At 47.3% G+C, this 22,245-nt stretch overlaps 1 protein-coding gene across 7 annotated transcripts in view; it reads right to left on the minus strand.

Annotated features, from left to right (window-relative positions):
* Positions 1 to 25: 25 nt before the first annotated feature.
* The window catches only part of ODF2 (outer dense fiber of sperm tails 2), a 24,347-nt gene continuing 2,127 nt past the window's right edge, over positions 26 to 22,245 (minus strand). For 2 of the 7 annotated variants that reach the window (XM_081339602.1, XM_081339603.1), the window contains 19 exons: positions 21,261 to 21,375; positions 19,781 to 19,906; positions 17,731 to 17,901; positions 15,749 to 15,918; positions 14,788 to 14,917; positions 12,835 to 12,966; positions 11,811 to 11,885; positions 10,620 to 10,691; positions 10,346 to 10,462; positions 9,162 to 9,347; positions 8,266 to 8,375; positions 7,496 to 7,631; positions 6,405 to 6,515; positions 5,147 to 5,251; positions 4,306 to 4,464; positions 3,102 to 3,202; positions 2,580 to 2,742; positions 2,129 to 2,254; positions 27 to 1,589 (listed from right to left, as the gene is read on the minus strand). In XM_081339602.1, coding sequence (XP_081195728.1) covers positions 1,416 to 1,589; positions 2,129 to 2,254; positions 2,580 to 2,742; positions 3,102 to 3,202; positions 4,306 to 4,464; positions 5,147 to 5,251; positions 6,405 to 6,515; positions 7,496 to 7,631; positions 8,266 to 8,375; positions 9,162 to 9,347; positions 10,346 to 10,462; positions 10,620 to 10,691; positions 11,811 to 11,885; positions 12,835 to 12,966; positions 14,788 to 14,917; positions 15,749 to 15,918; positions 17,731 to 17,901; positions 19,781 to 19,906; positions 21,261 to 21,371 — 2,475 coding nt within the window. In that variant the 5' untranslated portion in view covers positions 21,372 to 21,375 and the 3' untranslated portion in view covers positions 27 to 1,415. Of the gene's footprint in view, positions 1,590 to 2,128; positions 2,255 to 2,579; positions 2,743 to 3,101; positions 3,203 to 4,305; positions 4,465 to 5,146; positions 5,252 to 6,404; positions 6,516 to 7,495; positions 7,632 to 8,265; positions 8,376 to 9,161; positions 9,348 to 10,345; positions 10,463 to 10,619; positions 10,692 to 11,810; positions 11,886 to 12,834; positions 12,967 to 14,787; positions 14,918 to 15,748; positions 15,919 to 17,730; positions 17,902 to 19,780; positions 19,907 to 21,260; positions 22,234 to 22,245 lie in introns of those variants that run through there. The other 5 variants (XM_081339605.1, XM_081339601.1, XM_081339604.1 and 2 more) reach the window with 5 other exon arrangements.

Genomic DNA, 22,245 nt, shown 5'->3' on the forward strand with positions numbered 1-22,245 from the left:
AGCAGGATTCGCTTTGAAGTGAATCGGGAGGAAATGGATACCGAAGGGTGACTTTTGAGCCCTGGAAATGAGATCATAAACTGGACCCAAATGTGTTGGGATTTGTGAACTGGATTAAGTGTGGCCAGGAAGAGGATCCATTTATCAAGGAGACAAATGGATCTTCTTCCTAGCCACACGATTCACATTATTCAGAAAAGTGCACCTCAAAAGGTGTATTTCTAATGGAAAATTCAGAAGCTCAGCCCAGACACCCTATGCTAAGGTTGGCTTTTGTGCAAAGGGGTTGGGGTTTTTTGTAAAAATTAAACTAAACTAAACTAAACTAAAATAAAATAAAATAAAATAAAATAAAATAAAAAATAAAAGCACACCCACAAATAAAAATTAAAAACTAAGATAGTTCAAGAGAAAAAAATATTGCCATAGTATCTTTTCACATTTTAAAAAAGTCACACGTTTAATTCGAATCTTTTAAAACTTTTCAATATTTTGGTCTCACACATAAATACTAAAAATTAAAAACGTTGACCCCGTTAGTTGATTCCTTGCACACACACACCCCACACACAACAAAGAACAAAAATTGATCAAAACATAAAACATGGTGGAAACACCATGTTTTACATTCTGCAAAGCAAGTGGGTTTCTCTAATGTAATCAAGGAAAGTAAAACCTGCTCCAGAATTGGAATTTCCTGGTTAATAGAGTAAAAATTAAGGTATTATCCTGAACATTTGCAATTTCACTCGCCCACTCGGAGAAAATCTGATCAGGGTGATATTTAACAAAGAGAATAATCATTCCTTTACATGAAAGAAAATGTCCTAAATGCAGAACCTAGTCATTTTTACAAAATAAATCAGGAAGTTAAGAATTGTGCCATAAAAACAGGATATCTTACACATATATATTCTCTCGTAACTGTGGTTCCACATGTGTAATATCACTCATAGGAAATAAAATTGGGCAAAAAAAATATATTTTATCACACAACACACAGCCCTACACACAGATCTGGTTCCAGGAAGAAAATCGCACACAATTGCTTAACAAGTTGACAAATAAAACAAATCCCATTGGTTTCGCACATGATCTTTGAAACCGGAGGGATCGTTGAATAAAGCAATTCCCAAACATTAATACAAAACTTTAGAAAAGATAAAAAAAATGTTGATTAAAAACTATGCAGGGTTACTGCAAATGATGTAAACTGGGTTAAGGCACTAGAAGTCTTGGCAATGCTTGGAGGGGGGGGGGGAAACAGGCTTGCCCCCTCCCCTGCAAGGTGACTCCCTCTTTCCAACAGCAGGAGGCGGATTCTGAGACACAGTTCCAGATTCAGATTATGGCGGTAGCTGGTTAGGTGCTTCCTCCCTCCATCTGAGCCCAAGGCGGAGAGCACCAATGAATGGCTACAGAGGAGACCGGGGACGAATGGCAGAACTGGACAAGATGCTGTCTCCGAAGACGTTGGTGTACGAAGACTTGAGGAACTGCACGTAGTTCTGCATGCTGCGGTTGGTGCTTTCCGACTGTTCTAGCCGATCTTTCAGGTCCTGAAGGCGGCTTTGAAACCGGCGCTCAGCCTGTGTGAGAAGAGAAACGGTTGAGCCTCAATATGTCCCTTTTCCTTCACCCAGGCGGCAAAACGCCCGTTCAAAAAATGGGAGTGGCCAAAGGGATTCCTGTACCTTTTGCTTTTTTTCCCAGACAAAAGGATTCACCTTGGGATGGATGGATTAGGACAGGGGTCTTCAAACTTGGCCCTTTGATGACTTGTGGACTTCAACTCCCAGAATTCCTCAGCCAGCATGCCTGGCTGAGGAATTCTGGGATTTGAAGTCCACAAGTCATCAAAGGGCCACATCTTTGCTTTGTTGTTCTAAGTAGTTGCCTGTTACAGTAAAATGGTTGAGCAGTAAAGCACATGGTGACTGTGCTCTTTTCTTTGCTCTGTGGTGCGATATATAAACAGAATTTCTAACAGAAGCAAACCCATTGGTCAAAAAAATTAGAACTTGTACATGCCCCGCAGAGGCCACCACTGAATCTGTATGTCTTCCCCGTGTAGAAACAGCCAGGCTAGGCTTTTTAACATGGAGGATGTCTATTGTAGGCAACTTACATCATCTTTACTGCGTCGTAGCTGATTCAGCTCTGTCTTTGTCTTGCTCAGCTGGGTTTCCAAGTCCAGCATCTTTGACTGGGCGGTCCTCTCTCTTGCTGCCGCACGATCCCTTGTTTGCTCCAACTAAAGGCAGGAGAAGAGTAATCAGGTTCAGCAAGGACAAGTCTATCTCCACTACTTTCTATCCCAGAAAAAAGGGCAGCACGGTCCCTTTCCGTCTTCAAATGAGGATCCTTGCTTAATTATGATCGATCTTAAGAGTTGTTGGCTTTCTCTCAAAGGCCAACCTTACCATCAAAGGGTGTTGGAAGAATCAAGAGTTTTCTGGAAGGAAGATGTGATGGAGTTATCACCACAATCTTCTCCTGGTTACAACTTCTGTGATCAGCTCTTCAGTGACTTGGAAGAAGATCCAGCTATCCCACCCAACACCCAAGGAGGGACCAACCTGCTTCTTGGCGTCATCAATGGCCATCTCCAGCTGGCGTGCCAAGGACCCACACTCCCTGGTCTTCTCCTCTAACCGCAGCTGGGCCTGGTGGATGGACTCTTCCCTTTTGGCAATGATCTGGAGAAATTCTATGTTCTGCCCACTTGTCGCTTCAAGTTTCCTAAAGTGCAACCACAGGTGATTTATGGGTAGCTGTGGCTCCAACATATTATAAGTAGACTGTCAATACTTTTTCTTTTCTGACCAGAGCAATCCAAAGTTGGCAAGCTTGAAGATTTGTGGACTTCCAACTCGACAACCAGCATGCTGGCTGGGGAATTCTGGGAGGTGAAGTCCACAAGTGTTAAAAAGTTGCCAAGTCAGGAGATTCCCGGATTAAACCAAAGAGATGGTCTTGATGGATTATGAGGGGTTTTTTTTGAAGCAGGTTTCTCAAGAACGTAGAATTTTCTAAGGAATGCCAGTTAAACCAACGTGATGTCTTCCTCCACCCTTGAGTATCACCCCACTCTTCCTAACCTCTCCACCTCCTCCAACTTGAGAGACAGCTGCTTATTCTCCTCCTGGGCTGACTGATACTTTTCTCTCGTCAATTCCATCTTGTCCCCCTGAAGCTCAATCTAAAAAGAAAGGATTTAAAAGAAAAAGGGGGGGGGGGGGAAGAAAAAAGACAACACAGAGAATTTAGGATACGGATGCTGCTCTTTTGCTATACCGAAGCCAGCTTGCTTTGGAAACAGAAAGTGGTCAAGGCAATGAAACCAACGAGTGCAAAGACGTAGGAACAGATAGCAGCTTTTGCAGAAATGTAGCTAATGAGAGCTGAGTGCCAACAGCTTTTGATCAAAGATAATCTTTATCCCACCATTAAACAACCGCAGATAGCATCGCCAGCTTCTTTGAACAGTGGTGGCTATCTGAAGGATTACAAAACAGGAATATATATATATATATATATATATATATATATATATATATATATATATATATATATATATATATATATATATATATATATATATATATATATATATATATATATATATATATATATATATATATATATATATATATATATATATATATATATATATATATATATATATATATATATATATATATAAAACTCCTTTTTACGACCCCATAGTTCCTTAATTCGGGTTAAAGTTGGGGCGACTGGATGGAGCTGAGCATTTACTGGCTGGATGCCCTTCCTGATGCCTATGTGGAGTTCACAGCAGATATTTTTTCTTTGCGCCCTGGGAGAGAGAAATATCTGCCGCTACCTAGGACTGAACTCTCAACCTTCCGAGTGGGAGGCAGGCGTCTTCACCTTGCACATAAAAACCCCTCCACCCTTTCGGTGGCCTTTTCAGACACTAGTTTGAAGGCTTCTCCTCGCCACGGCCCCAGGGATCTGTCAGCTACCTGCAAGCAAAGTGAAGCACACAGATTTGAGGCATTCTGACAATCAGCCCAGGAAGTCAAACAAGAGACAAAGAGAGGGATAATAGCCCAAAGAGCCAGTTCTACACAAGCTTAAAAGGAGACAGCACACAAAATGAAACACAGGCATGCCATTGGGTCTGTTTATTCTGCCGTGCAGCTGTTTTAATCATTTCAAAAAGAGACAAGAGACAAAGATTGCACCTTCCTGATGCTTAGAAGCTCATTTTGGTCCCCGGCTGGAGGTTCGCGTGGGCGCCTTCTGCCAATCCCTTACCCGCTGACGGAGGTCTGTAATCATGGCAGACAGATCCATATTTTTCTTCTCATAACTCTTAAGCTGCTCCTGACACTCAGCCAGCTTGGTCTCGGTCATCCTTAAGATCTCAGGAAGTTTCTCCAGCTCAGCAACTTGGCTCTGGAACTGCTTGCGAGCCTGTGGGCACAAGGAAGATGGGGACGGTGAAGACAGGTCCCTTCAGGAGATGATCAACCTCTCAGCCCTCTGGATGTTGGGGGACCCTACTTCTAACCCCAATGGGTATTACACCCCACTGTCTTCTGAAGGGCCATCTCTAATCTAGCACATTAACTAGGGGTCCACGACCTTCTGGGCACCAGGGACTGGTTCCGTGGAGAAAGGTTTTTCCACGGACCGGACATTGTGTAGTTTTGTGTGCTGCCCGCGTCCCACGGATAGGGCTTTACTTGTTTGTGTGGACCGGTTGCTGGCATGCCTTGGCCCGGTACCGGTCCATGGACCAGAGAACTACACAACATTGCTAACTGTCCATAGCTACGTCCAGCCTAGAAGGATGGGAAGAAGGCTAAAATGAATTTGAGAAGCCAGCCATTCAGAGACGGAATGGACCGTTTTCTGCACGAGTTGAGTATCGCAATGCAAATTGTTATTTGTCTTCTTTTTTTTCTCCAAGTAGCAATTAGAAGTGAACTGCCGGCAGCTCTAATTCAGGCAAAAACAAAAAAACAACAAAAAAATCCCTTCAAAAGAGCAAACCGCAACGCAACAAAAACGCCGCCTCTTCCCATTCTGTTCTTTACAATAAGGAGGAACTGAACAGGCCCGGACAGCTTCAAGACAAGAAACAGACACTTGCATTTTCAATCTCCTTCGCCATTTCTTCTTTCAGGGCTTTGTTCTCTTTGTCACAGAGCTCCAATTTCACTGTCACTTCATCGGCTTCCATTCGGGTTTTCACCACCTGGATAAAAGAAACAAAAAGTTAAAAACAAAAGTCAACGTGAAAGATAATGCAGGATAAACCCGGTCAAGGCTAACACTTGCTTGTCTCGGCATCAATTGGGGTTGAAAGAGTTCAACCTGGAACCCTCTAGGTGTAAAAGTAAAGGTCAAGGTTCCCCCGCACATGCGTGCTAGTCGTTTCCGACTCTAGGGGCCTGTGCTCATCTCCGTTTCAAAGCCGAAGAGCCAGCGCTTGTCTGAGGACGTCTCCGTGGTCATGTGGCCGGCATGACTAGACGCCAAAGGCGCACGGAACGCTGTTACCTTCCCACCGGAGTGGTCCCTATTTTTCTACTTGCATTTTTACGTGCTTTCGAACTGCTAGGTTGGCAGAAGCTGGGATGAGTAACAGGCGCTCACTCTGTTATGTGGCACTCGGGATTCGACCCAAACTGCCGACCTTCTGATCGACAAGCTCAGCGTCCTAACCCACTGAGCCACCGCGTCCCTTTGCTTATCTCAGCATCAATTGGGGTTGAGAGAGTTCAACCTGGAGCCCTCTAGGTGTATCCAACTATAAATCCCATTAATTCACATCACGGTAGTGTAGGGACAGACAGGATGATGGGCATGGCGGTCCAGCATTCCCAGAACTACAATAATGGCTTAGTCTTTTCTTAACCACGGACACACACAGACCCTTAAATACCTTTTGTGGCCACAGACCACCACGATTTAAATCGTAACATTTCTTCAAGCCTTTGGGGCCTCCGCAGGGATTCGTGGACCACAGGCTGAGAACCACGGGCTTAGGTTAGGCCATTCCATCCACCCTCTACATCCAAACCGTGGAAATCCTTGGAGATGCCAGAATGAAACTAGGACCTCCCAGTCTTTTTCTACATTTTGACCTACGGGGGTTCCTACACTTCAGCCTCTCCTGCCACTGGAAACTCTTCTCTCATTTGAGGGTTGGCATGGCAGAAAGCAGAAAATAATGGGCCAGTTTCGTTTTAATCACCCAAGCAGGTTGTAAGTGGATGTGGACTCTCAACAAAGGTCCAGAATGAAATAGCATGGTGCAGAAAGCAAGGAAACCTGACTAATAAACAGAAGTGTCCCAGGCCCAGGTTGACGATACCGGCTGTTGGAAAAGGTGTGAAGTCCTCTACCTGATTCTTGTAGGTTTCAATCAGGCCTTCGTAGTTCTTGAGGGAAGCTTTCAACTTCGACACTTCTTGCTGAGCCTGGTTCAGCCGCTCCTCCACTGGAATCATACTGGTCTGCAGGAGCCACAAAACCACTGGGTTTATTCGGGATAGAGGATTATCTAATTGGCTTCACACAGGAATAGGGGATTCTCTTGCTATCAAGGGGCCCGCCAGTTTCAGCCGGCTAAGCAAGCCAGGATCTGCTTTAACTCAATTTCGGGGTCAATCCTAAGAAGCAGACACAGTACATTTAATAGCAATAGGCCTTAAGATTTATATACCGCCTTCACAGCGCTTTACTGGCCCTCTCTAAATGGTTTACAGAGTCAACATCTTGCCCCCAACCATCTTGGTCCTCATTTTACCAATCTTGGAAGAATGGAAGACTAAGTCAACCTTGAACCAGTCAGGATCGAACTGCTGGCAGTGGGCAGAATTAACCTGCAATACTGGATTCTAACTACTGCACCACTACGGCTCTTAGATATGGATGGATGGATGGATGGATGGATGGATGGATGGATGGATACCAACCTCGGAAGGATGGAAGGCTTGAACTGGTCAGGATCAAACTGCTGGCAGTGGGCAGAATTAACCTGCAATACTGCATTCTAACCACTGCACCACTACGGCTCTTAGATATGGATGGATGGATGGATGGATGGATACCAACCTCGGAAGGATGGAAGGCTTGAACTGGTCAGGATCAAACTGCTGGCAGTAGGCAGAATTAACCTGCAATACTGCATTCTAACCACTGCACTACCATGGGCAATGTCTGGCTTGTTTTTAACATTACTCCTGTCAGCTCCCCATAGAAACAATTCCGAGTTGCAAAACAGTCTTAGGGTTAGAAATAAATGAGGAGGTTCTCTCATTTGAGTAAACTGCGAGTAGTCCTTGACTGGCCGCAGTGAAATTAAATTGATTAGGAACAGATCGTTATGGAGACAACTTGTATCTGGTCAGTAAGAGCCGATGCCTTTGTGATGACCCGCGATCAAGCAGTCAACGTCCAGTTCTGCTCTTGCATTAAATTCTTCTCTACTCACCTTCAGCCTCTCGTTCTCCAATTTGACAGCGGTGCTCTCGGTGACCTGCTTGTGCAGTTTATCCACCAAGGCATCTCGGTCTTCGCGCATTTTGTCTTCCAGGGTGTTCTGCTGTTCCACCAGTTCAGAAATTCGGCTGCCGTACAAGCAAGGAGAATCACCCGTTACCCACAAGGGAAGCAAGTAGCGGCCTCAACCCCAACGCTGAATTTCACAACGTGTGGAACGCTGCAAGCTTCCACCGTTCGGACCGACAACGCGATCGAACCCGTCTTTCGTTCTGCTACCTCTTACTATTTGTAAGATTTATGAGCTGCTTTTCTGGCTACAAAAACAAAAAACAAAACACCAATAACTGCAAGAGTGGATTATCGTTCAGATTCAAGAATCCAATCCCAGCGTTCTCGACTCGTCCCTCATCAAAACAACAAAGACGTGAGCTGCAGACAAAACGCTAACTGAAAGCACGACATTTTAGCTGTTACGTCCGTAGCTGCTTTAGTACCAGATTCAACTTGAGCTGAATTGCAACGAAATGTAGCTTTGAGTTGAGATCCAAAGATCTCCTTCTCTAGGGAGGCCGTTTCAAGTGGTTGAGGCTACCGCTGAAAAGGCCCCGTCCTTCCCAACCACAAACCCTCGCAGCCAGAGAGAGACCAATTTCATTTGCTGAAATTAACACACTGTGGTGATCAGGCTGAGATCTGACCTCTGGGCTTGCAAGGTACTACAAGAGCCTGCTCCTCTGCCACATCCCTTGCAGCTCTCACCTGTTCAGCATCACAATCTCCACCTCCAGGTCACTTTTGTCTTTCACAACTTGGTTGTAACGGTTCCGCCAGGATTCTAGGGTGGACAGCGCTTCGGCCACGTAGGCGTCCTACCAAGTAAGTCGAGACACAGGGAAAGACATGGCTGAGTTTGAGAGCCAGCTGCGGCTACGCTAAGCCACCATTAATCTAAGTTGGGGAAATTATACAAGGGGGGAAGAGAGGGGTATTGGGAGGAAGAAGATGGAAGGCAGAAAACACCTAAAAGAAGGCCAACTGCTCTTCAGATACCTTCAATTAGATACCTTCAAGATATCTTCAGATACCTTTCAATATGCCTACAGATACCTTCAAAGTATCTTCAGATACCTTCAAAGTATCTTTAAGATACCTTCAAGGTATCATTAGGTAGCTTCAAGATATCATTAGGTAGCTTCAAGATATTATTAGATACCTTCAAGAGATCTTCAGAGACCTTCAAAGTATCCTTAGATACCTTCAAGGTATCATTAGGTAGCTTCAAGATATCATTAGATACCTTTAAGATATTTTCAGAGACCTTCAAAGTAGCTTTAGATACCTTCAAGATATCATTAGATACCTTCAGGATATCTTCAGAGACCTTCAAAGTATCTTTAGATACCTTCAAGGTATCATTACATACCTTCAAGATATCTTCGGAGACCTTCAAGCCTATTAAATACTATTTGACCAGACCATCTTCTTTAGGAAACTCTACAGCCAAGAAAGCCCTTTTTCAGAAGAAGTGAGACCAAGTTGATACCCCAAACCTTTCTCCTTCTCCCTATTCTGAATCTCCTCTCTCAATGAATGCCCCCCCCCCGCTTTTCGGATGGCTTCAGGAAGTCCTTTCCCAGACGGGGCCCAGCTGTCACCTTTTCGGCTAACTGGACGTTCAGTTGATCGGCAAACTCCTCAGCCCGTTCTGCTCGTTCCTTCTGCGCCTTGATGGCTTTCTTCAGGGCTTCCTTGTCCCGATCTCCTTTGGCCTTCAGCTCCTTCAACTGTTCCATGATGTTCTCCACTTCGGCCTTGTGCTGAGCTGCTACCCGCTCCAGATTCTGTAGGGAGGGAGGGAGGGAAGGCAGGCTATGAGGATGCCCCAAAGGTGGTGGTGGTGGGGTGTAGTGCTTCAGGTCCTCAAAACAGAAACCCAAGTGGCTGCCTCGTAACCCCTTTTTTAACCAGCCGATCAATGTTTAGCCAAAGCAGGCAAAACTACAAAGCCACCGACATTGTTTGCGGTTGTGGCTGCTCCAGAACCGTCTCCTTTAATAGTAAGAAACTTGTTCGTTTTTTTCTTTTTCTGCAGAGTTAGGCCTGTCTAGCAAACAGGCTTTGAGAATCACGGCAGGCGCAGTTCCCAACAGCAAGAGAGGGCACATGTTGTGTCCTGCAAAAGCCACCATTTCTTGGACAGCTGGCATCTCAAGACTTCTTCCGGATAAGAAGGAGGTTGGGAAAGGATGGCCAAAAGAGAGAGAGAGAAAAACCAGGTCTAGGGGGTTATTCCTAGGCGGCGATTGGAGGGGGATCCCAATTCAACCCCTTCTCGAAATGAGACCTTCTCATCCTACTGGAAGACTGCTCTGCCCTCATCCCAACTGTTCCAGACTCCTCCCCAACCCCACAAAAATGGCAATCTACTCAAAAGAACTAGAAGGTGGTCTACCCTGGGCACCCACCTGGGCGGACCCTACCTGCGTGCAAAGGATGACTTTTTGACAATCCTCTTAAAGTTAAAAATCTCTTCCCCGAGGGTCAGGCCGGCGAACTAACAAGCCAGCGAGCAGCTCGGCCTATCTTTGCCTTCAAGTAAACAACTAGAGAAGCATTTAAAACATCTACCCTGCTACGGGAAGGGTGTCCAGCATTGGCAACTTTCTCGTGGACTTCCAACTCCCAGAATTCCCCACCCGCCCTCTCAGAATTCTGGGAGTTGGAAGTCCGCGAGTCTTACAAGTTGCCAAGGCAGGAGACTGCTGCTCTGTAGCTTGGAGCGACACAGTCCAAGGGGGTCACCAGCTTCCCCCTCTCTCCAAAGAACAAGGCACTGTACCCGGATCTGGATACCCAGGCGGTGATTCTCCGCCTCCTTATTCCGCAGTTGTGCTTGCAAGTGACCCCTCACGGCTTCCATTGACTTTGAGAGTTCGGCGGCCGTCTTGGCTTGATCCTAGGCAAGGCAAGAAATGAAAGGTGGAACACAAAAGCACGGGTGAAAAAGTCTGCAATTGCCCACTCCATGGCATAAGCAAGCACCCAAAGCCTCCTTTGCACGGCTTATCCCCTCTCTGTAAACCCCCCCCCCCAAACAGGGAGAATATACATACCTTTTCGGTCTGTATCTGAACCAATAAATCATCCACTTCCTTCTCTTTATCCTGCAGTTTCTTGACCAATTGCTGCAAGACACGCAAGAGGTAAAATTGCCGGCAGGATAAAACAGAATATCCCAGACAATGATACTTGGGAGGGGGACTCAGAAAGGGCAGCCATCATTGTTCAAAATGACATTTATTTATTTTTTTGCTCTGTGAGAAAGCAGCTATTGAATAGACAGGTGACGTTCCTTGCAAAAGGAGACTGAAAAACCTACAACATTTTAAGCAGATTATTTCTATCAGATCGGGCGTGGAGGGGGATTTCCCTGGACCGAGATCACCACCTGCCACTCACAATTTAAAATGATAATAATAATAAAAAAATCCATGAAGTTCTAACTGACGTGTTATCGATACGCTGGCAAGAAAACTCAGCGTTTGAGTAATGTAACAGAAAAACATAGTCGGAAGAGACCTTGGAGGTCATCTAGTCCAACCCCCTGCTCAGGCAGGAAACCCTATGCCATTTCAGATAAATTGGTTGTCCAATCTTTTCTCAAAAACGTCCAGTGTTGGAGCACCCACAGCTTCTGCAGACAAGTTGTTCCACTGATTAATTGTTCTTAACTGTCAGGAAGTTTCTCCTTAGTTCTAGGTTGCTTCTCTCCTTGATGAGTTTCCATCCGTTGCTTATAGTCCTGCCTTCAGGGCGCTTTGAAGAATAGCTTGACTGCCTCTTCTTTGGGGCAGCCCCTGAGAGATTGGAAGGCTGCTATCGTGTCCCCCCTCGTCCTTCTCTTCATTAAACCAGACATATCCGATTCCAGCAACCGTTCCCTATATGTTTTAGCCTCCGGTCCCCTGATTATATTTGTTGCTCTTCTCTGTACTATTTCCAGAGTCTCGACATCTTTTTTACATCGTGGTGACCAAAACTGGATGTAGTATTCCAAGTGTGGTCTTACCGAGGCTTTGTAAAGCGGTATTAACACTTCACGTGATCCTGATTCTATATATTTTTCTCTCTTTATTTACTTCCTTTCCTTTCTTCCTCCCCCCCACCTTGTTTCTCTCTCTCTCTCTCTCTCTCTCTCTCTCTATATATATATATATATATATATACACATACATTACACACACACACACACACACACTCGCACGGACATATATGTATATATAATAAATATACTATATATTTACCGCCTTCTCTGCATCTGAGTCAGTTAGCCTTTTCATCAGGGTAGCTTGCTGTTCTGTCAACTTCTGCGCGTCTTTCTGTAGATAAGAGAGAGGGGGGGGGAAAGAAACCGGCAAGATTCTGGTCAAATAAGTTGTGGAAATAAGTGGAAAAGATGCACAGAGTAAGGAACAGCAGCTCCTCCTTTGAGGCCTTCAACTTTGGAGACGTTTTTACGCGGCTCCCCAAAACTTTTATTAGACTCCTATTTTAGGGGCACCGATACCTCTCAGCCGTGCAAACCCTTGCAAGGAAAACGTACAAGTGGCTTTAAGGGCAAAACCGGGCAGCCCACACAGCCTCTCACCAAACCGTTCCACTGCAAACTAATTTATACCAGCCTTAATGCTCCTCCTTAAGGCTTTGCCACACTTCTGGGTTCTGTATTGGAGGGGGAGGGGGAGAGAAATAAATGTTGCTAATGCCTTAGAAGGGGGACCCCATAGATGTCCTGGGGGAACCTTGAAAAGAATTTGCAGGATTAGATTCAGGTTAGTACCGTATTTCCCCCCCCCCCAAAAAAAATAAGACCGGGTCTTATATTAATTTTTGCTCCAAAAAATGCATTAGAGCTTCTTTTCCAGGTAGGTCTTATTTTCAGGGAAATACGGTACTAAATGAGTCCATCTGGCTGAGGATTTTAACTGGGGCTTATTTTGGGGGTGGGGCTTATATTACAAGCATCACGCTAGAGCTTCTTTTCCTGTTTAGGTCTTAATTTTCAGGGAAATACGGTACTAAGTGCGTCCGTCCGTCTGGCCGAAGATCTTAATTGGGGCTTATATAACGAGCATCCTGAGAAATCAGGCTAGGGCTTATTTTCCGGTTAGGTCTCATTTTCGGGGAAATAGGACATTCACCCAAAATGCTGGCCCCAACATTTTGATCAGAAATGCTGATTTTTTTTTCTTCCTAAAAACAAAGAGGCCGGGCCTTGCTTTGGGGTCAAGTAATTGCCGGGCTAGAATCTTCTGCAGCTTCGCTCACCTCCCGGTTGTGTTGCTCTCTGAGCAAATCCCGAAGAGTCCGGTTGGTGTCTTCGAAAGTGCTCAGCTTCTGCAGCAACAACTCTTTCTGCCTAGTCAGGGTGTTGATGTCCGAAACGGTCATGTTCTTCTCCTGCAGTTGGGGAAGGTCGGGTTTTGGAAGAGACCACGGGAAGAGAGAGAGAGAGAGAGAGAGAAACACCTTAAAAATGCCCTCATTGAATGACACAAACAAACAGCCCATTGCCAAGGGACGTTTCTTCCGATTTACATCCTCGACTTACAACGATTCGTTTAGCGACTGCTCACGAGTTACAGCAGCCCTGAAACAAAAGCGACTTAAGGGCCAATCCCGGCACTTATAAACGCCACGGAATCCCCACCGCTTGGGATTCAAATTTGGGCGCTCGGCAACCATCTGTTCACAACGTTTGCCACGCCCTGGACTTGCGCGATTGCCATCGGCGACCTTCCCAGCGACATGCAAAGTCAACTGGGGGGGGGAGGAGGAAAGAGAGAGAGAGAGAGAGAGCCGGATTTAACGACTGCGCGGTTTGGTTAACTGCGGTGGTTCACGGCAGCCCAAAAAGGTCGTAGAATCGGGCACGGCTCCACAGATCCCTTCTCGATGGAAATGTTGGTCACAATTGTGACTGTCCAAACTCTTCTTGAAAGCTTCCATTGATGAAGCTCCCGCAACTTCTGGTGGCAGGCTGTTCCACTGCTTAATTGTCCTCGCGGTCAGGAAGTTTCTCCTTAATTCCAGGTTGCTTCTCCCTCTGACCAGTTTCCAGCCGTTGTTTCTTTTTCCTGCCCTCTGGTGCTTTGGAGAATAGGATGACCCACTCCTCTTCTTTGTGGCAGCCCCTCAGATACTGGAATCCTGCTATGTCAGCCCAGTCCTTCTTTTCATTAAACTAGGACAGGATAGGAGCTAGAAGGGACCTTGGAGGTCATCTAGTCCAACCCCCTGCTCAGGCAGGAAACCCTATATCATTTCGGGCAAATGGCTGTCCAGTCTCTTCTTAAAAACTCCCAGTGTTGGAGCATTCACCACTTCTGGAGGCAGGTGGTTCCACTGGTTAATTGTCCTTGCTGTTAGGAAGTTTCTCCTTAGATTTAGATTGCTTCCCTCTTTGATTACTTTCCATCCGTTGTTTCTTGTCCTTCCTTCAGGTGCTTTGGAGAATAGCTTGACCCCCTCTTCTTCGGGGCAGCCCCTGAGATACTGGAACACGGCTATCATGTCACCCCCTCACCCTTCTCTTCATTAAACTAGGATAGGATAGGATCGGAGCTGGAAGGGACCTTGGAGGTCTTCTAGTCCAGCCCCCTGCTCAAGCAGGAGATCCTATACCCCTTTCAGACAAATGGCTGTCCAGTCTCTTCTTAAAAGCTTCCAGTGTTGGAGCACTCACAACTTCTGGAGGTAGGTTGTTCCATGGAACCAGCTGCCCGTGGAGCTCAGGACTGCCCCTGACCTGCGTTCATTCCGCCGGGACCTGAAGACTTGGCTCTTTGAGCTCTCTGGCCCAGGCTGAGAATTTTAACTGGGGTTTTATTTTCAGGGATAATTTAATCTTTTTGTCTTTTAACTTTTGTATTTTGTATTGGTGTGATTTTAAAATGCCCTGTAAACCTCCCTGAGTCCTTCGGGAAAGGGCGGTATATAAATCTAATAAAATTAAATTAAATTAAATTAAATTAATTGTCCTCACTGTCAGGAAGTTGCTCCTTAATTCCATATTGCTTCTCCCTCTGACCAGTTTCCAACCGTTGTTTCTTTTTCCTGCCCTCTGGTGCTTTGGAGAGTAATCTGACCCCCCTCTTCTTTGTGGCCAATACTGCAATCCTGCTCTCAGGTCACCAGATGTGCCCAATGCCAGCCACCCTTCTGCGTCCCTCCCCAAAAAGGGGGAAAACTGCCGCTCTGAGCACCCAGCTCGGCCCGTACCGTTTTCAGCTTCCCAATCACATCCTTCAAGGCCTGGATCTGTTTCGAAGCGGCTGCCCCGTCCAGTTCGGCCTCCACCAGTTTGGACATCAAGCACTCCTTCTCGTGCAACAGATGCCGTTTCTGGAGTCTGAAAAGGGAGAGTGTGTCAATCCCGGAAGAAAGAGTGCAGAGAGGGAAGGGGTGGGTTGCAAGACCATAAAGGGGGGGGGGGAAACGAGGCTGGTCTCTGGCGAAAAAGTTAGGGATGGGTTGAGGTCCCCAGGTGTGGTTCCCCTCTCGATCCCCAGGGCCAAAAGCCGTGCGGCATACACAACCCATGCACGCACGACGCATTGTCCCATTTCACACAGCAACTGCTGTTTCTCCCTTTGGCCTGTTCGTTATAACCAACATGCTTTGAAAGAAAAAGACTTCTCAGAGAAAAGAAATTGAGCCGAAGGGGAAGCTAAGGCAGAAAGTGCCTCCCGGACGTTTACGGCTTTCAGGATAGGAGGAAGAAAAGAAAAAAAAAATTCCATCAGCTGGAAATTCCAGGAACTCAAAACATCTCCCCGAAATTTTCTTTCTCTCTCCAACTCCCCCAAACACTTCTAAGAGCCCGCCTACCCAAACCAGGCTATACGATTGGTGGAGGGGGGGAATCGCATTCTGCGGAGTGGATTTTGGAGAGTCAGCAAAACAGAGTTTGGGGTGCGAAAAGCATTTTGTTATAATACAGCAAGGCTCTCCGGACCGCGGCAACTTTACGCCTTGTGGACTTCCAACTCCCAGAATTCTTCAGCCAGCCAGCGTGTGGTGTCCAACCGGCATCGGGGCCGGCTGAGGAATTCTGGGAGTTGAAAGTCCACAAGGCGTAAAGTTGCCACGGTCGGAGAATCCTGTTCTACGAAGGAGGCCATCATTGCTCGACGGTCCTTCCCAGCCCCCAAATTGACCGAGCCACTGAACGTTTCGTTACATGGTGAGATCTTTCTCCTCCTTCATCCTTTCAATATTGCGACGGAGGACCGTGTTCTCGTGTTCCGTCTCCACCAGCTCCTGAGTGACCTCGTCCAATTCGTCCTTCTGCTCTTCCAGAAGACGCTTGGCCACACAGCCCGTACCAACAACAGTCTTTGGCATCTTGACCTGCGGACAAGCGGGACCGAGTCAACACCTGACTGCTAGATCACTGTCAGGAATGTGGAAACAAAAATCACCAAATGTGTTCTGGTTCGGTCAACCCCAATCTAGGTGACCCTAGAGTTGTCGCTCCTAAATTTCCTGAGTGCCAACATCAAATTTTGAGAAGGGCTCCAACATTTCTCCTTCTCGGTGTGTGGATAATCCACTGGCACAAATCAACACTCTCTCATCTGGCTGATCAGGCAGTCCTTAGTTATCTACATAAGTTGAGTAAAACAGAGGATTTCCTTGGACATTTATTTCATTTTTTTATTTTAATCCCATTTATATCCCGCCCTTCTCCGAAGACTCAGGGCGGCTTACAATCTAAGCACAAATCAATGTGCTTAGCAATAGCCTTCATTCTATGTATATGCCTGCTTATTAGGGCATCATTAAACCGTTCTGGTATTTTTGGAAAAATAAGCACCGGCAATTCTATTCTTTAGCTTTGCTCCTTTCTAAGGAAGCAGCTCCAAATAAACAGGACCAAAAGCTAACAACGGAGATTCCCGCTTAATTCTTACCAGCTGCCTTGCAGAAAAGAAACATAAGTCAAGGCTGGTCAAAGACCATGATAAAAATATGGGGAGGGGGAACTTAACTTCTTCATCTTATTGCTTTTCCTTTCTTTTTTGGGGGGAGTGCTGGTGGGAAGAACCACTTCATTACATTTCTTTCAAAAGCTCAAACAATGCTGGGTCCCTCAGATTGGGTTCCTTCCAGCCATGTTTATTTATTATTTGGATTTATTATTTGGATTTATATACCGCCCCTCTCCCAAGGGACTCGGGGCGGTGTACAGGGCAATTAAATGTTGGGCTAGTGTGCGTGAAAGGGGGGGGGGGCAAGAGATCAATAAAAATAGGAGCCATGGTGGCGCAGAGGTTAGAACGCAGTACTGCAGACTAACTCTGCCCACCGCCGGCAGTTTGATTCTCACCGGCTCAGGTTTGACTCAGCTTTCCATCCTTCCGAGGTCGGTAAAATAAGGGCCCAGATTGTTGGGGGCAAATGCTGACTCTGTAAACCGCTTAGAGGGAGGGGGCTGCAAAGCACTGTGAAGCGGTATATAAGTCTAAGTGCTATTGCTTTCTATCAATTGTATATTCTACCTACGTTTGTCTACCTACCTACCTACCTACCTGCATCTATCTATCTATCTATCTATCTATCTATCTATCTATCTATCTATCTATCTATCTATCTATCTATCTAATCACTACTGTCTACCTAGTTACCTTCCTATCAATTGTATATTCTATCTACCTGTTTGTCTGTCTACCTACATCCATCCATCTTTCTTTCTCTTTCTCTTTTTCTATCATCTATCTATCTATCTATCTATCTATCTATCTATCTAATCATCTACTGTCTATCTACCTAGTTACCTTCCTATCAATTGTATATTCTATCTACCTGTTTGTCTGTCTACCTACATCCATCCATCCATCTTTCTCTTTCTCTTTCTTTCTTTCTCTCTCTCTCTCTCTCTCTCTCTCTCTCTCTCTCTCTCTCTCTCTCTCTCCTACCTACCTACCTATCTGCCATGGTAGCACAGTGGATAGAATGCAGCATTGCAGGTTAATTCTGCCCACTGCCAGCAGTTCAATTCTGACTGGCTCATCCTTCCGAGGTCGGTAAAAGGAGGACCCAGATGGTCGGGGGGGCCGACCCTGTAAACCGCTCAGGGAGGGGGCTTTAAAAGCACCGCAAAGCGGCCTATCCCTCTAAGGGCCAAAGGGCTGTTGCTTAATTGGAACCTGGCTCCCCCACCTCGTTTTTCAATGTTCCCACGACATTGAGTAAGCTGTCGATCTTCTTCTCGTATTTGTTCATCTTGCAGTGAATGGCGTCCTCCTCGTCGGTGGAAAGATCACTCAAGCGAAGCACAGACAGCAGCTTGTCGGAATCTGGAGGAGTGATTTCCAGGCGATGGGTCGGTCCCTGATTAAGGGTGGCAAGAGCGAAACAGGATAGAGCCCAAACCCCAGAGCAGCCTTCCCTAAGCTGGCTGCCCTCCAGACATCCAAGTGGTGGGGAAAGAGTTGGAAGAGGAGGCGGTGGGTGCGAAAGAGGAGGGCGCGGCCGAAAGACGGAAGGGGCGCGCTAAACACGCGGGAAGAGCCTCGCGATGACTTATGACAGACCGAAGCCGCGGTGGGACTTTCTGCCGAGGGAAATACAACACAGGTAGTCCTCGGCTTACTACTTCGTTTAGTGACTGTCCCAAGTTACGACGCCTTGGGGGCGGGGGGGGGGGGAAGGGACTTCTGTTTTTCACGCTTAGGACCGTTGCGGCATCCCCGAGGTCAGGCGATCAAAATTCAGACACCTGGCCACTGACTCGTATTTACGACCGCTGCAGGGCCCCGGGTGTGTGTGTGTGTGTGTGTGTCACGCGATCGCCTTTGGGCGACCTTCTGACCAGAAAAAGTCAACGCGGGAAAGCCGGATTCACTTAACGACCGGGTGTATGGCGGGGATTCCCTTAACGGCTTTGGCCAGAGGGGCCGTAAAATGGGGCAAAACTCCACACACGTCTCGCTTAGCGACAGAAGCGCTGGGCTCGCTGGCGGTCATAAGTTGAGGACCTCCTGCAATAGACTGTTAACAGAAGGTTTTGAAGTTTAATTTCGCGGTTGGTTTTACCCGTTAACTAGGTTTATTTTGACCTATAGTAGATGGAAGCCAGGCCAGCTGGGCTGGTTAAACCACCAGCTCCCGGCCTTTTCTATACCCCGCAGCCCTACAACGCTTCCGATGTATTCTCGCACCCCTTACAAAACTTCAAAGTAACAAATTATGCACACACACTACAATTTCAAAATGTCTAAACCCAGGTTTTCGCGCCCCCTGGAATATCACCTCGCACCCCCAGGGGGGGACCCTGGGTTTAAAACCATGTTGTGCAAACTTACAAATTGTGTGCCTGCTTTGTAAAGGGGAAGGGGGGGGGGACAGGAATTATACATTTATCAGTATTCAAGTGGGGGGGGGGGGAACGATACTTTGTGTGTTTGTTTTGGTTTCTCTCTCTATGCACTTTTTCGGGTGCACGGTCTTGACTAGTTTTGTTCTGCTTTTGTATTTCATTTAAGAGGAGTGGACTTCAACTCCCAGAATTCCTCAGCCAGCGTGCCTGGCTGAGGAATTCTGGGAGTTGAAGCCCACAAGTCCTAAAAGGGCCAAGTTTGAAGACCCCCCTGATACAGGCTTTAAGAGGGTTTGCGGTCCGCATTTTAAGTACTTTCTTTCAATGCCTGTATTTTAATACTTTGGGGGAAAAATTTGAGAGAAATTTTTTTTAAAAAAGGAGAGCAATCAGAGGACGGGAACGCCTGGGCTGGGGTAAGCTTCGATCCTAAACCAAACCGTTTCTCTTCCTTCCCCAGGTTCCCCCAACCCAAGCCACGGACCAGCCACACAAACGAGCGAAGCCCCGCGGGATGCGGGATGCGCGCCAACCCACGCTTCCTCTGGTCGCTGGGAAAACCTCTCTCCACGGAACCGGTCCCTGGCACCCATTCGGGACCGGGCCGTGTGAACAGTTAGCCGGTGCACGCCTGCAGCTCCGTTTGCGTGAACGGCAGCCCGGCGCGTGCACGCAGCCCGCCTTGCACGAGCAGCGGGCCGGTTCCCCTCTTCTCCCCACCACCAGCACCACCAGGCCGCAAAGTTTGGGGACTGCTAGTTTAGACAGACGCAGCCACCCTGTTCGGGCAAGATAGAACCCCCCCTCCCCCCAAAAAATTCCTGGGTCGCTGGGACTCGAGCGAGCAAGCAAGAGCGCCAGCCCGGCTGGAGGAGGAAGGGGGTCGCCTACCTCCCACTTGTACGATGATTCTCTGCAAGATGTTTTGCCTGGGGGCATCCAGGGGACTTTAGTTTTTACTCGGACACTGCGGCGCACATTCACGGTATCCCCTTTCATTTTCTGCTTGTGCCTCTGCTGTGGGGGAAGAGGAGGAGGAGGAAGAGGAGAGCGCAGCTTAAGTCCCCATTCCCCCTCCCCGACCGGTTACCGCGGGGGGGGAGGGGGGGGGCGAGAGACTCTGCAAAGCAAACGGAGGCTTCCCCACCCGCCACCCGCCCCCCCACCCGCCGCCCGGAGGCATGCCGAGAACTGTACCACAGAAAAAGCGTCACATTCTACATCACAGATCAGTCTCAGTAAGCACGCCCAGGAAAAAAGAAATATAGGTACCGCATAGCTAGGAGAGTATGGGCACAGACTGGCAGGGGCATGGGGCTGGGTTAGCCAAGGCCATTGTGACATCACCCAGGTTGCTTAGCCTCTTGTGATGCAAAGCAGGCCCTTAGTTACCCTGGGGGAGATTAGATTGGGACAATTTGGAGCAGGGCAGCCTGGGCCCTTTTCCGACAGAAGCCAGGAGCAACGAAAGGGGAAGCCGCCCCCCCCCCCGGCATCATTTATTTTATTTTATTTTATTTTAATTCCATTTATATCCCGCCCTTCTCCGAAGACTCAGGGCGGCTTACAAGCTTAGCAGTAGCCTTCATTCTATGTCTATGCCTGCTTATTAGGGCTTTCACACGCACACCCCAAGCGGCATTATTACAAAGTCAGCTTAATTGCCCCCAACAATCCTCAGGAGAGGTCTAGGGGGCCTCAGCCCAGACAATTCAAGTTTAAGCACAGCCACACAAATCCTGACTTAAGCTACACAAACCCAATGAGACAGTCGAGGGCGGGAAGCGTGGGGAGATTCTTCATAACTCCTCCCTAACAACTTTAATCGGTTTTGGACCCTCTTCACACATTGAACTTTTTTGCCTTTTAAGAAGAATATTATTCCTCCGGCCACCAGAATCGGCAGAATCAGAGCCAGGAGCTAGCTAGCTTATCGGTAGGAAATGCACACACTCCTAAGAAATGCAATAGCTTCTCTTCCTCCTCCTCCTCCTCCTCCTCAGCCTTGTCCTCTGTCAGCTCAGCGACCCTGCATTTTACGATTACAGAAGAGAACGAGCCAAGGTCTGTCCTCCTGAGGAACAAAAGCTGATTCTGAGCAACATTTCCCGAGAGTGTTTTGATGGGAGAAAATTGGGGCGCAACTACAAGCAGGATCCGAAATAGGAGCCCCAATTTGAGACGGTTACGGACAATTTCCAGGTCTGCAGCAATGAGAGAGGAAAGCTTCAAGCAGCAGCAACAGCCACAACCACAGAGCAAGCTAAGCTGGCAGAGATAAATCTAGGAGCAGCCAAAGCAGACAACTGAGCTTTCGGTTGGCCTTGCAGGGAAGCCGGGCTCGGGAAGTGGCCCGGCTACCCCCTCATACCTGGTTTTTTGCCGACGGTGGCGTTTTCTGACCCTTTTTAATGTGGACGTGGACAGGGGTATTTTCATCCACGTGGACGTGCAAAGGGGGAGTCGCGGACCGGCTCTTCATGCTGCTTCTCGGACAAACAGGAAAGGGCATTCAAGAGAATGGAAAAAAGCAACCTGTGAATAAGTAGACTGGAAATAACAAGGGGGGGGAAGAAAAAAAACAACAACGGCCCACCGGCCTTCTCTCAAAAAAGGAAACGTTCGCGCGCTCTCAGCCTTAGGAGCCGTTTCCTCAGACCGATGGGAACAAACCCGTCCACGTTCCACAAATTTGGCCTGCCGCAGAGGGACATCCTCATCCAAAAGGCCCACGTCGGACAGACTTGTCTCTTGGGGAGGGGGGGCACGGTATCCTGATGTCATCAAGCAACTCACGAGCGCAAGCAGGACTTGTGGCCCTCCCACGAGAAATTGGGAAACCTCTGCTGCCCACTCAGTTGCATCTGAATCCGCTCCATCAGCTGATGCTTAATTGCTTGAACCAGTGCAAATAAAACAGTTGAAAATCAATGTCATTTTTTGGGGGGTAGGGGGGTGGGGTGGGGAAGCTTCCAAGCTCCTCCAAATGAAGGGAAGGCCTTCTCATCCGGCTAAATTGTGACTTTATTTGTAACAGAAGCAAACCATTCTCCTTTTTACTGGCATATTACAATGACGCGCACAGTGGAAATCCCAAAAGCTTTCCGATCAGCTCGTTCTCAATTTCTGGGCTCCCATATCCTTCATAAAATGCACCAACATGACTCTAGGTTAAAGAGAAATGACTGACAGATTGAACTTGTGCGGTTGCCTCTATTTCGAGGGCACACCAATCCTACAGACTTTGGAAATCTACCATCATTTATCCCCCTACTCAACCTACACACACAACAAATGAAGATTTCTCCCTGGCTGTCACAAAGCTTTCCTAGACACCAACCAACCACTTGAAAACA

This window comes from Vipera berus, assembly GCF_964194415.1.
Source record: "Vipera berus genome assembly, chromosome: 15".
NCBI classification, from domain to species: Eukaryota; Metazoa; Chordata; class Lepidosauria; order Squamata; family Viperidae; genus Vipera; species Vipera berus.